This window comes from Petaurus breviceps, unplaced genomic scaffold (assembly GCF_028583685.1).
Source record: "Petaurus breviceps papuanus isolate PSGF00001 unplaced genomic scaffold, PetGlider_PUasm1.0 90784, whole genome shotgun sequence".
NCBI classification, from domain to species: Eukaryota; Metazoa; Chordata; class Mammalia; order Diprotodontia; family Petauridae; genus Petaurus; species Petaurus breviceps.
The window spans coordinates 8,977,174-8,992,444 of NW_027187345.1; the positions used below are offsets into that span (position 1 = coordinate 8,977,174).

Below are 15,271 nucleotides of genomic sequence, written 5' to 3' on the forward strand. Positions count from 1 at the left end.
AGAGGCTTCCAATTCAAACTCTACAGGTGAGTGAGAAAAGGAATGGCCAGCCATCTGAATATAAAAGGTAAAGCAAAATCTGTCAAGGTATTTTTCTCTTGTTATTTGGTTTACTATCAGTTAGACTTTGCCCTTTTTCCTATTATATCTACTGTTAGGCAGAGTTTTCAAGAAAATCAATAGGACAATATATTCTAAAAGTTCCAGTTCTGAAAAATTTAAGAATATGCTATTATTAGCAAGTCAAAAAAGTAATAAACCTACTGTTCACCACACATTTGACCTTAAGATGTGGTGACAATTGAGGCTAGAGTCAAGAAGATCTCTATTTAATGCTGCCCACGCTCAGATGTTGCTTTTTGATGGCAGCTAGAGTTAAAAGAACCAGAGAAAAATATCTGTGTGTAGGTTACCCATTTGGCCATAATGATTCTAATCACCCAGATTACCTTATAATAGTTTTCTATACATATAAAGCACCACTGTAGAGTGAATAGAGGCCATAAAGACTTGAGCCCAAATTCTGCGGGTGATGCACGCTGGCTGTGTGACCCAGGGACAAGTCACTTTACCTCTCAAGTCTCTCGGTATTTCTCTAAGACCATGGTGGCAGAGAAGGTGCTGACCTACACTGGCAGAGAAGTTCCTTGTCAGGAGCTTCCTGGTGATTCCTCACCAATGTCTGATTTCCTCACCAATGAAATCACAGATCCAGTCCCTATTAAAGTTGTTATTAATGGGTTAAAAAAGAGATAAGATAAACCTAAAATTAAGTTAAGCTCCAAGATCCAGGAAATGAAGGTCAGAAAGACTGAAGTTAAACATATTACTGAGGCAAATTAAGGTGTTTCATTAGATGTCAGTCCATAGGATGTAAATTTAACTCTAAGCTGGTCACCATGATGAAATAATGTGCATAAACAAAATGCTAGTGCCCACTCCTCCAAGATGTATAGAAAAAAGAAAAGGAAAAGTAAGACTATTATCAGTGTTTTCCTGCATTATCCAGAAAAGGGGGTGTCCTGAATGTCCAAGAAGTATTCTATTCTGTTTGGCAAATATATAGTTATGTATGGCAAGAAGAGAGAAAGAGAACTCACAAAGACACAGAAGCTTGATGATAATTCCTTAAAAAAACCATCCAACCCTTAATTCTATATTCATCGAGCAATGTTCTGATTACAATCTGGATTTCAACATAAAGTTCTCTACTGAGGAAAAGAATGTTCGTTTGGTTACATACCAGTCTTTCTGGCAATTATTCCTGTGATTATAAATCAACTGACATTTTGATTTGTAAACTTTTTGTAGTGTTGGTTAGTGTGTATCCATTGACCTCTGGAAGAATGAGCAAAAGATTCTGGACCAGCAAGGCTAAAAGACCAAACTATCACACCACCAAAATACAGTATTTCCATCAGGCACCAATGTCAAAGAGAAGACAGCTACCTTCACCCATAACCATTATATTTCTTTAAAAATTTAAGGTATATTTTCATAAATTTTTGTACTATTACCCTCATTAGTGTTAAAAATCTTTGAGGATAAAAGGCATAATCTGTGTAGCTTCTCTACAATACTTCACACACACTAAGAACTTTCACGTATATTAAACATGTAACTTTACAAATGTATATCTTAAATTTAGTTGGATTATACATATAGATTATACATATGCATATAGAAAACTGCTAACACATAAATATTGTCATGGTTCCGAACTTTCACTACATTCTTATCTGAATGCCAACTCAGAATACAGAGTTGACTGAATTATCAAAGGCTATGCCAACAGACCACCAAACCCAGAAAACAGAATCAAGTTGAAAAAGCATGCTGCCATCCAAGGGACAACCTAAACTCAGAATGAATTATCAACAGAAAGTTTACCAACAGGCAATGAATATTTTTGGCCAAAAAACTTAGTTTCCTATGGCATTTAGGGACTGTGCTATGCACACTAAGGAATACCAAAATAAAATCACTTAAGTATCTTTGTTATTGAAGTCCAGGGTCAAAACAAAAACAAATTCTTACCATACGGGCAAAGCATGCAGTAAGGATTCCACTTCCAGATCCAACATCTAGAGCTTTGGCTCCATCATGCAACTGATCAAACAGAAGTTCTAGAGCATATGCATGCTAACAAAGAAAAATGGAGAAAATGCTATAATTACAATTCATTTTATTTATTTTTTCCTCACAGTTCTAAATTTATCCTTCAAATAGGTATCAAGTAAAATTGGTCAATTTTCTTGTTAAGGTAATAATAACACATTTTCAGTTTTATTGATTTGTTCTGTTTTTACATCACAAAACATCCTGAGATTACTCCCATTTTGTGGGAGATCTCTTATAACAAGTAAAACAGAGTTAAGTAAAACTAATAATATAGTGACCACAATCTGAAGGTCCATGCAACATTTCATTTCTGTAGCATATTCCCACTTCTCTATTTTTAAAAAATAACTTAATTTTATTAATTAATAGAAATCTATTTTCTTGCCCTTCCATCCCTCAACCCCATTGAAAAAAAAGAAAACAAGTTTCTTGTAGTAAACATAAGTTAAGCAAAACAAATTCCACCAATGGTTATACACAAAAATGTTTATGTCTCATCCCAAATCCATTACTTCTCTGTAACAATAGCTTATTTCATCACTGATGCTCTGGTCATTACATTGATCACAATTTTTATAGCTTTCAAAGTTGTTTGTCTTCACAGTATTGTTGCTATATAAATTATTCTTCTGGTTCTGCTCATTTCATTCTTCACTGATTTATAAAAGTCCTCAGGGGAGGCTAGGTGTGGAAGTGAATAGAGGCACTGGCCCTGGAGTCAGGATGACCCGAGTTCAAATCTGACCTCAGACACTTAACACGAAACTAGCCATGTGACCTTGGGCAAGTCACTTAATCCCAACTGCCCTGCCTGCCTCCCTCCAAAAAGCAAAAAATATAATAAAAGTCCTAAAAACATTTGTATAATATTGATGTCACATTTCTCATCTTTGTACTAAGCATATAATCCTCATTCAGTTATTTTGATTCCTCCATTAAACAAAGGGATTGGGTCATTTCAGTTCTGTGGTTTGTATACTACTTCTAAAATATGTGCATCAAGTAAGTATGTATACATATTACATGTATATGGAAAAATGCAATTATTGTATTGATTATAAATTGTTCTTAGCTTTTTTTCCCTTTTGTTAAGAGTCATATTAAAAGTACTTTCTTCATGTGAAAATCTGTGACTGGAAATATCTAGTAAGTTTCCAGTAAACTAATAAAACATTTGTTATTTAAGGGGAAAGGGGAGAAAGTCAACAAGGATTTACTAAGTGCTTATTAGTTTAGCACGATGCTAAGCAATGGATTTAAAAGAAAGACAAAAACATGATCCCTGCCCCTGTGGAGTTCATTTTCTAATGGGGAAAACAACATGTCAACAATTAAGTATATACAAAAGATATAGAGTAAATAGAAGGCAGTCCAAAAAGGGAAGGCAGTAGCATCTAGAAGTACTAGAAAAGCATGCTAGAACAGATGAGGTTTTTATTGAAGTTAGAAAAACTAAGAGGTAGAGGTGAGGTGACAGAGCATTCCAAAAATCGGGGTCAGCCAGTAAAAAAAAATGAAGGCAATGAGAGATCGATTATTATATCCAAATAGCTACAAGTAGAACAGTGTCACTGGAGTAGACAGCATGTCAAGAGTAAAGTATAAGAAGCCTGGAAATGTAGGAAAGGGTCAGGTTACAAGGGTCTTTGAATGACAAAGGAATTTATAATTGATCTTGGAGGTAGTAGAAAGCTACTGAAACTCCATAAGCAGGCAAATGACATGATCAGACCTACATCTTAGAAAAAAATCACCTTGATAGCCAAAGTTCAGAAAATGGACTAGAGTAAGAAGAGATATACAAGGCAAGGAAACCAGTTAGGAGGCTACTGTGACAGTTCAGATAAGAAGCCTGAACCAGAGCTGTGGCTATGTGACTAGAGAGGAAAGCAAGAAGACTAAAGACAGGACATTCAGGGTGGCAGTGAGGAGTTGAGAAGGATATAGAATATAGGCCTAGGTGAGTAGGAAGATAGCAGTTTCTTGGACAGTAATAGGGAAGTTCAGAAGAGGAAAGGGTTTAAGGGAAAAGACAGTGAGAGTTTTGTTTTCAAAATGGTGAGTTTGTGATACCCAAATTTGAAATGTCCAGAAAGGCCACTGATTATGTAAGACTAGAGTTCAGGAGAGGGATTAGATACTGAAATCAGGGTTTATCTTCAGAGAAAATAAATTAATCTAATGAAATAACCAGATGAGATAGTGTAGAGTGAAAAGAAAAGAGGACACAGGACAGAGCCTTGGAGATCAACCACAATCAGCAGATGTGACATGAATAAAGAGGCAGCCAAAAAAAAAAAAAAAGACTACAAAGGAACAGTGAGACAAATAGGAAGAAAACCAGAAGAGAGCAGTATCATAAAAGCCTGCAGAGGAAAGGGTACCCAGGAAGAGATGGTGGTCAACAGTATCAAAGGCTAAAGAGAGGTAAAAGATGAGGACTGAGAAAAAGTCATTAAATTTGTCAATAAGAGACCACCAGTAACTTTGGAGAGGGCTATTTTAGTTGAATTTTAGTTGACTTTAGTTGACTAAGAACCCAGACTTCTGAGGGTCTAGAAGTAAAAAGAAAGGAACTGGAGGGACCACTTGTAGTCTCATGAAGTTTAGCCATGAAAAAGATAAAAGAAATAGGATTATAGATAATGAGAATGATAGCAGCTAAGGAAGATGTTTAAGGATGGGAGAGATAGATTCAGAAATTGCATCCTGACCTCACCCTATTTCCTCAAAAGTATTTACTCACCGGTATTTATGTAAGATTAATATATATTCAGTGAGCAAAAATCTAACAGACCTAAACTGCAGCCAAAAAGAGCTATAAACAAAAACCTGTAGACACCATTCTTCTTAGAACTTTAGAGACAATGATGATGACCTATGTCCATGATTTTCTTTTTTGTTTTGTTTTTCATAATTTTCAAAAAATATAAAAGAATATGTGTGGTGACAAGCTTTAAATGATAGAGATCTAGCCGCAAAGTCAGGGAGGCCTATGTCACAAGTGAGCTTTATGACCTTGGGCAGCAAGTCATTAAGTTGCAGAGAAGGTGTTGATCTGTATTGAAAGGGGGGAGTTTCCTATAATAACAAAACCACAGATCCAGTACCATGCCCCTATGTCTACAAGAGATTATAAAATAATTTGAATTTCAGTTAAACCTTAGATTTCTCATCTTCAATATATCTGTTTGATAAAACTAGAATTTTGTGTTCATGATAGGTGTTCAATGTATCTGTTAACTGATTATAGCACTACTGGATAAATGGCACATCTTAACTAATCACATATTTTGGTTCACTGTCTCTGTGTTTTAAAATAACATTTAGGCACACTGCCTCAGAGTCAAAGAATAAGAAAATAAATGAAATTCAAGTTAACAGATTCCAAGTGACAAAATGAAAAAAAAAAAGGTTTTACAAAGAGGGACACTTTATTAGTTAATAATGCTACAGGTTTCAGATACTGGGTTTTTAAAATACAAATGAAGAATATAAGATGGTATAGAAATGAAAGAAAAATTACTTCTTGCTTTACTGAGACCTCAAAATCATAGGGCTATATTTAAGAATATAACACAAAACAGCATTACCCCCAAAATCTTTCCAAAAGAAACCCTAAGAAATTCTTTTAATGAGAATAAACATATGCCAAAATTTTAAATTTAATTCTAAAACTCAGGGCAAAATAAGAGTGCTAGCAGGTAATTAATTTTTCCATTAACAGATCATTTATTTAACACAAATAATTAAAAAGATATTATAGGTACCCTTATAGAAGTACCCAGTAAGGTGGTAGGGTCCAAGAGCTAGACACTAAGCCTTTCCCTAGGGAAATATATAAATCTCCCATGCTGAAAAGCAGGCATATCTGAGCATTTCCTTTTATATACTACTTGAGTTTCTTAGCTAACTTTTTTTTTGGAGGGGGAAAGGCAGGGCAATTGGAGTTAAGTGACTTACCCAAGGTCACACAGCTAGTAAGTGTCAATTATCTGAGGTCAGATTTGAACTCAGATCCTCCTGACTCCAGCGCTGGTGTTCTATTTACTGCACCACCTAGCTGCATCTGCTAACTCTTAAATTTTGCCAATATTCCTACTTATTTATGTCTTTAAACATGTGATGAATATTCTTCAAATTGAGGTACTGTTCCAACCTGAAATGTTGACTAGGAATCACAGTAGCTATTGTTCTAAAATGCTTAACACACACACACACACACACACACACACACACACACACACAGACCATGCACACACATTTATAAAAAGCAAAGGACACTACCTAAAACAAATTAGAAGTACTAAACCACTTGACACAGGTCCTCTTTGAAATTGCATTACCTAGACAAAGATTTAGAAGTTGAAGGGATGCCCATCAATTGGGGAATGGCTAAATAAGTTGTGCTATGTGATTATGATGGAATACTACTGTACTATAAGAAAGAATGAGCCGGATTCCTGCTCTAAAAAGAACCTGGAAAGACTTGCATGGGCTGATGCAAAGTGAAATGCACTGTGTACAAAGTTAACAGCAATATTGTAAGATGATCAGCTGTGAATGACTTGGTTATTCTCAGAAATACAGTGATCCAAGACAAGTCTTAAGGACTTATGTGGAAAAATGCTATCCATTCCCAGAGAAAGAACTGATAGTGTCTGAATACAGACTGAAGTATTAAAAAAAAAAATAGAGACTGCATTCCCTAGAACGAGGCCCATTTTAAAAGTTAACCTAATTTGAATAATTGTCTAAATACTTACACATGCATATATACACATATATGTGTAACAGAAATTTTTTTACAATTTTCAGTTTTTTTCAAATTATCTAATAATTTGATATCTGTATTCCAAATGGCTTTTCTTCAAATCACTTCTTATCAATCAAAAAATATTTATTAAGTGTCTATTATGTGCCAGGCACTGAGTAAGTGGTAGGGACAGAAGCACAAGGAATGAAACCATCTCTAGTCACCAAGAGCTTACATTCTAATGAGGGAGTCAATGAGTAAATATATAAATACAGGATCGTACCAGAAATCTTACTGCAGTTTTAAGCTATTATAACAGCAAAATACAAAGGGGATAAACAAATATGTATACAGGTATCTATATATCTATATATATATAGGTGTCTATACATATATACACACAAAATGACTATCTCTAAACAAAAAATTATGTAAGTTTTTCATGAGAGCTAAAACCAAAAGTTTGAATAACTATGATTTTTAAAATAACAGTAAGAAATAAGTATAATTTTCACATAACCAAATGACAAAATAACATTCTCCCCTCAAATAATTTTTAGCAAAAAAAACTAAAAACAGTAAAATTTAAGCTGGGTCATTTACAAAATTGCTCATTTACAAAAATGATCAAAGTTAAACCTACCATGTGTGGAGCACTGATTGTTGCTTGAAAACCTGTAAAACAAGGAGAAAACTATTTTTATGTTTAATTACAAAAAAATAATAGCTTAAGGCAGGAATTTGTTTTGCTTGACCAAAAAAAGGATACATATTTGTTACAAAGGTTTTGTTTTTTTTTTTTCTTTTCAATGAGGGAGATGGAAGAGAAAACAAATTTTTGTTAATTGAAAAAAATTTAATTTAATTTTAAAAAATGAAGATAAGGGCTTGCCCACAGAATTCTTTTAGTTTCGGCAAATCACCACTTTAATTTTGTATTTCTGTCCTTGAGAAAGAAATTTTAACAACTTACTTTGTACTGCCCAGAGTACAACTTTGAAGAAATTAACATTAGGCAATATACATATTGATTAGTTACTATACCATTTCTCAAACAAATGAAAACAGTTCCGCTATTCCAAAAACTTCTATCAGTTTTCCAAAGCAAAAAGAGAAGTTATGCTTTTTTAGTTCAATTTCCCCTCAAGTTTATAAATACTGATTTAAATGACAAATCACTGACCAACTTTTCCAAAATCAACTCATTCATATTTCATTTTTATGTGTTAAGTATATATCATGTCTAATTCTCTGTCTTATCAACTTACACAGTCCTGTCCTATCAACTTACACAGTCCTGTCCTCAGCATGATTGCATTCTGTCACAGTTGCTTCCTCCACAACTTATTTACCTGCTTCCTCCTCTGAAGCAGTTTTCACTGAGCTGTGGTAGCAGGTGCCTTCGGGGTTCAGAAGCTCCCCAGAATCTTCTCTGCGGGGTGTTACAGTGTTTCATAAGGAGAAAGCATGGCAGTTGGTGGACAGAATCCTGAGGCACTTCTAAGCCTCAAAGGCGCCCACTGACAAGGCTCAGCAGTTCAGCAAAAACCTGCTTCAGAGAAGGAGGTAGGTAAGGAATTTTCTAAAAACAAACACAAGCAAAAAAAGCTCAGAGTAAGTGAAGCAGAGGAGGATAAGAACTCTTGTTATTCTTGGGTCTTCTAAATATCTGCTACAAAAAAATTAAATAGTAGCATGTAAAAGAACTTTAAGTGATGATGATTAATGACCCTACATTAGTAAATGTTCAATGAAAAGTACAAAAGTTTTCACATACAAAATCCCAATATTTTCAGGTTTTTAAAAGATTTGTTTTTTTTAAATGTTAGACTATGAGTAATGAAAAATTTCAAACAGTTTGGCTAAAGGGACCTGATTAGGAACAAAATTCAAACTACAAAGGCAACACTGGGATGAGTCAGAGAACCATTAAAGAATCTTTTCACCTGGAAAAACTATCATATGAGAATAAATGAATAAAGAACAAAACTTTCTGATAGTCCAAAGCTTACCTATTGATTGTGGAGAATCCATGTAGGGATTACATTTTGCATAGTGAGCACGGTCTGTGGCCAGCATTACTTGGAAAACTTTGTCTGACTTGATTATTCCATTTTCTGAAATAATATTTTACAATGAAATATGAAAAATTTATGTATGTAAAATTCCTTTCACTCAGTTTTAAAGCAAAAATATTTTTCACCAGCATTATGAAGGGAAAAAATAGGTTACCTAACTAAATTATAGCATGCTTAATAAAATTACCTAACTTGAAAAATAATTTGAAATTTAACTGTTAAACTTCTTTTAAAATGTGTAAGACATAAGTCTAATGTAACCAGAGTGATGAATGAAACCATGATGGATTTGGAGTCAAAAGAAATAGGTTCAAATTTTGGTTTGTTCTCTGTTGCCTCAATTTCTTCATATAAAAATGGGGGGGGGTAGACTAAATAATCTCTATGATCTTTCTCTAAATCCTTTTCCCAGTACTTTAATAAGCAATTAATTCTCACACAAGTTTAATTTTTACATTGGGGACGGAATGAGAATTAAAGTGGAAAAGATCACAAATGAATAGACATTTGTTCTTGAATTCAAGTAGAGAAGCAACAATCTAATCAACAGAAAATTCTACAGTAATAAAATGTTCTAAATTTTGTTCATCTGGTTTTTAGGAAAAAGTAATTCCATACAGATTAGTAAATAGAAAATAATTAAAAGAGATAGTTCTAAGACCAGGGAGGATTATCAGGAAAGATTTTGGGGGGCAAGTGACACCTGAGCACAGTCTCAAAGCAAAACAGGGATTTGAAGAGGCAGAGGTAAGGAGGGAGCTCACTCCAGGAACAGAGAACAAGTCTTTGCAAAAGCACCCAAGTAGTCTGCTTTGGCTGAACCCCTTAAGAATAAAATAAAATAAGGCTAAAAAAAAAGTGTGAGTAAGACTGTTGGAGGGCTTTGACTGCCAGATTGAAAAGTTTATCTCACCCTACAAGAAAAAAAAGCCATTGAAGATTTTTGAGTAGAGGAGTAACACAGTCAAAACTAAATCTTGGAAATACTAATTTGGTGGCTATGAAGAGGATAGATTGGAAAGGAGACTAGAATCAAGGAAAATACTTAGTAACTGCAATCATCTGGACAGGAAAAGTGCTGAGGGCTTGAATATGATAGAGGCCATATAAGCAAAGAGGAGATGTGGATATATGACATCAATCAAGCAACAAACATGTATTAAGCGCCTACCTACTACATGCCCAGCACTGTGCTAGGGAGGTAAAGTTGACTTGGCAAGCGACTGGATGTGGTGGGCTGGGAGATGAGAAAGAAAGATGAGTCAGGTCAATCTGAGGCTGCAAACCTGGGGAAGTAATGATCAGATAGAAATGCTCTCAACAGAAATAAGGAATGTCTGGAGGCGAGATCCTTTGGACATGTTTCACTGAAGATGCCTATGAGATATCTAGCAGGAGGTATCCAAAAACCAGTTCACAACATGGGGCAGAGTTCAGAAAAAGCATTATGGCTGGACACCTAGATCTGAGAAACATCTGCAGAGAGATAATAATTGAATCTATGGGCACTGATATTACTAAAGCAAGATGGTCTAGAGGAAAAAGAAAAGAGAGTCAAGGACAGAGATCTGGAGGATGCCCATAATGAGTGAGTGTGAACTGGAGGAAGACAGCATAAAAGACTGCAAAGGAGCAGTAAAACAAGTAGGAGGGGAACCAAGTGAAAAGAGTCTTGAAAATCTAGAAAAGATATTGACTATCCAAGAGATTAGGATTGATGAAAAAAATCATTAGATTTTGGAAATTAAGAGATCTCCGGTAACTTTGAAAAGAGCAAAAGTAACCATATTTTAGATCTCTCTGCATTTCCAGAACTTATCAGTATCTTAAACATAGTAAGAACTTAATATTTGATAGTGATGATGGTGGTTACTCTGGGAAAAGTAATGAAGGAATATTTCAGCAATTTTGACAAAAAGCAGCACTGGTGGCATTTCAAAAATGGAAATTGGCATGTACAATAATTCTGGAAAAGGATAAAGGAAGAAATATATGAGTCCTGATGGGTTTGGTCTAATCATGCATGTGAGAAAGATCAAGGGGATGAAGAATGTCTATTATCCAGATAACAACATGAACTTAGCTTATACAACTTGTCCATCACATGTATCTGGGATAGAGTACAAATAGACAGTGAGTTAAGCCAATAGTTGAACAGGGATAGAAAAGTAGGCCTTAAGGAAATTGCAAAATTCCAATAATGACCCTAAGTATTTCCTGAAAATAAAGGCCCATCTTCTTAAAGCCAACATTCTATTGGTATTGCTATACAACAGCAGGATTTGGATACAAGAATTTCTGAAGAGCTGAAAATCAAGGGCAACACAAAGTATGCATGAGCAAGTAACAATAGATAACCAATAAGGAATTCTGAAGCAGTAAAATATCATCAGGGAAATGCACAATAAGAAGTTATACTGATGGCCTAGTCACATAGTAAGAGATGACAAGTAGGTAATCAAAGTGTTCCTATGGTATCCTATACTGGATATTAAATTTGTATAAGGATATGGACAAGAGTTTCATAGGATAAGCAGAAATGGATGGATTGCAATATACATCTTTAGAGGAAACAAAAATAATTAGTAATAATTCCATCTGAGGTACTTTTGCTTGGGTGGAGCAGAAAATTCAAACTGGGAGGTAAATACCAAGATAAGCACAAAATCTGAATACAGAAATAAAGGAAGACTTCTGCAAAAAAAGTTCAGTATTTGTGGCTGAGTCGTGCATATATAATAAAAATGGTGTGATATTATACAGATTTAATGGTACAGCAAATAACCAAGGGGATGTTTTATGTAACTAAAAACATAACAAAACTTAATTTGGGGTAACGAAAAGGCTAGGTGCTCAAGGGAAATAATTTGAAAAGGCAGAATAAGAAAGGAAGTATATAGCATTACCAGACCTCAAACCATATTACGTAACAGTAACCATATTAAAACTATCTAGTGCTGGTTAAAAAATAGAAAACTAGATCAGTGGAACAGACTTAGATAAGCAAGAATCAGACAAAAATTAAGGGCAATAGCCTAGTTTTTTATAAAGTCATGCACATAAAGTACTATAGGAAGGTCTCTAATTGACAAGAACTGCTAGGAAAACTAGCAATTGGTGTTTGATATAAATTAGGTTTAGGAAATAGGTTGATTTAATATAAAAATGCTACAAATCAATACAAAGGAGAAATAAACATCAAAACAAGGTTTCACTTCACACCCAGAAAACTGGTAAAGATGGCCAAAGACAGAAATAGTCTGTTGGAGTTTGTGAAAAGACAGGTACACTTATAGTATTTAGCTCTGAGAACTGGTCTAGCCATCTTGGGGAAAAAATCTGGATTTAGACAAAGAAAATAATAAAATGCTCATAGCCTTTGACCCAGAGATTCCACTATTAGGTATTTACATATTTATTCCAAAGAGCTGAATGACAAAAAAAAGACCCACATTATCAAAATGTTTGTAATAGCAAATGAACTAGGAACTGATTAAGTTGTGGCCCAAAAATAATTTAATATTATTACTATTCTGTAAGAAATAAATATGAAGAACCACAAAGAAGCTTGGAAAGACAAATGAACTGATACAAAGTAAACAAAACTAGGAAAAATAATATATACAATGATAACAAATGTAAAGAACAACAACAATCAAAAATGAATTCTGCAAAACTATAATTTTCAAGCTTGGTCCCAAAGAAGAAATATGAGAAGGCAGCTACACTCCTCTGCAGCAATGAGAGTGATACACTGCACAGTAGACTTTTCTGTTATATTGATCAGTTCTGCTGAACTGTTTTTTCCCTTTTTAATTCTTGGTTATAAGGAATAGCTCTCTGGGAAGGGAAGAAAAAAGACTACACTGAGAAATATAGGCAATATAGCAAAGAAAAAATGTATTACTAAAAGAACAAAATTACAGTAATGCCTTCATCTTACACTATATACTACATTAAGCTTCCAAATGGATAAAAGATCTGAACATAAAAGGTCATTTTCATTAAAATAAAAAATTAAAGGAGAACAAAAGTACCCCCTTACAACTGGGTCTATCAAGAAAATTCTTAACAAGGGATAGAGGCCATCATAAAACATAACAGACAATTTTGATTACCTAAAACGTAAAGGCTTTTTGCACAAGCAAAATCAGTACAAACAGAAGAAACTGATGTGACAAAAAATACCTTTACAACAAATATCACTGATGTGGATGGCTACATGGTGCAGTGAATAGAGCACCCCGCCCTGGAGTAAGGAGGACCTGAGTTCAAATCCAGCCTTAGACGCAACACTTACTAGCTGTGTGACCTTAGGCAAGTCACTTAACCCCAATTGCCCTGCCTTCCCACCTCCAAAAAAGCAAAAAATTTTAAAAAATAAAAAACAAATATCACTGATATAAGTCTGATATCCAAGATGTAAAAGAAATTAATACAAATAAATAATACTAACCATGGCCCATAAATGGTCAAAGACTAGAAACAGTTTTCAAAAGAACTGCAATTTATAAATAACCACATGAAAACATGCTTCAAATCACTAACAAGAGAAATACAAATTATAATTTCTGTGTCTTCATGTCAACCACCCTGAAAACTGGTAAATATGAAAACAAATGGCTACATATGAAGACAAGCTCATGACTGCATTATTGGTGGAACTATGGATTGGTCCAACCAACAATGGATAACAATTTGGAATTATGCAAGAAACATGACTAAAGAGTTCATTCAATTTGATTCAGCAATCTCACTACTGGGTATTAATGATCCCATTAAATTAACATTAAAGACAGAAACAAATTTCCAGTACATAGCAAAATATTTATAGCAGCATTTTTGTGGTAGCTAATAAATGGAAACAAAACTATATGCATATAATGGAATATTACTGTGCAATAATAAGTAGTCACAACCAACATAAGGGAAATATAAGATTTTTATGAATTAATACAGAGTGAAATAAACAAAACCAGAAGAACTTATACAAGGACTATAACAACATAAGTGAAAATATTACTAAAAAGGAAGTGAAACTCTGAGTAACTGAAATACCAATAATGGTCCCAGACAACCAACGAAAACAGACTTCTCTTTTGCCTAAAGAGACAAATGTAAAAGGAAGAGGCAACAGTAAAACTTATTAAAAAAAAAACACAATTCTTTCCAAGATGGCCACTTGAACATAGCCAGGTCCAGTTCCCACATATTTCTAATTCTAGTAAAAACCTAAAAATAGCACCCAACCAAATAATGATCAATAAATCCAATCACAAACTATAGTAAGTGATTCCATCTACCTCATAAAAAGTCAGCCAAAAGCCCACTACAGGCAAGAGGAAAGGGGACCCTGACAGAAAAGCCAGCAACCAGAGTCACAGCATGGACCTTAGAAACCATCAAGGGCAACAGCAACCAGTCTGGACCTAATAATGTGCGGAGCAGGGCACTTCAGCAGAGATTTTCAGGGCTTGGGAGACCAGAGGAAACCTAAAAGAAAGGGGCAAGGGGAAAAGAAGACCTAAAATATACTTGGGAGGCAGAGATCAATGCTAGATCCAGGTTGAGGTCCAAAAAGGCCTAACCACCCCACCCAAAAGCAGAGCATAAGGTCCTGCTGCAAATTCATAATTCAACCACTAAGGTGAAAAATATGAGTAGATACCAGACACAAACTACCATAAAGAATACACAAAAATTCCAAATTAGAGATATGCAAAAACTCCAGTTTAAGAGAGTAATAACAGTATGATTACAAAAGACTCAAAGGAAAAAATGGATTTTTCACAAGGACTACATGAATACCTGGGAAAAAAAATGAAGCAAGATAAAATAAAAGTTCTGGGGTGTGAAATTAGAAGTAGAAAAAGTAGCTTAGAATAAAAAGTATTATACTTTGCCCCCCAAAAAAGGATTCTCTAAATATCAGAATAGACCAAAAAGAAATAGATTTCATAAGACAAGAAATATTAAAATCACAAGACTGAAAAAAAAAAAACAGAAGAAAATATAAGGTTATCTATTAAAAACGAATGACCCGAGAAAATAGTACAAAATTTAATATTCATTGGACTCCCTGAAAACTACAATCCCAAAAAGGTTCCAAACACTATGTTTCAAGAAATCATCAATGAAAAATCCTAGATTAGGGACGGCTAGGTGGCGCAGTGAATAGAGCACCAACCCTGGAGTCAGGAGGACCTGAGTTCAAATACCGCCTCAGAAACTTACAATACACCCCAAGTCAACTTCCCCCCTCCAAAAAGCAAAAAAAAAAAAAAAAAAAAAAAAAAAAAAAAAAAAAAAAAAAAAA

At 34.4% G+C, this 15,271-nt stretch overlaps 1 protein-coding gene across 2 annotated transcripts in view; it reads right to left on the bottom strand.

The window, feature by feature from the left end:
• Positions 1–15,271, bottom strand: part of PCMT1 (protein-L-isoaspartate (D-aspartate) O-methyltransferase) — a 43,051-nt gene that overhangs the window by 15,661 nt on the left and 12,119 nt on the right. For both annotated transcript variants that reach the window (XM_069069699.1, XM_069069700.1), the window contains exons 2-4: positions 8,890–8,994; positions 7,521–7,552; positions 2,038–2,142 (exon numbers count right to left, since the gene is read on the bottom strand). In XM_069069699.1, the coding sequence (XP_068925800.1) occupies positions 2,038–2,142; positions 7,521–7,552; positions 8,890–8,994 (242 nt within the window). The remainder of the gene's footprint in view (positions 1–2,037; positions 2,143–7,520; positions 7,553–8,889; positions 8,995–15,271) is intronic.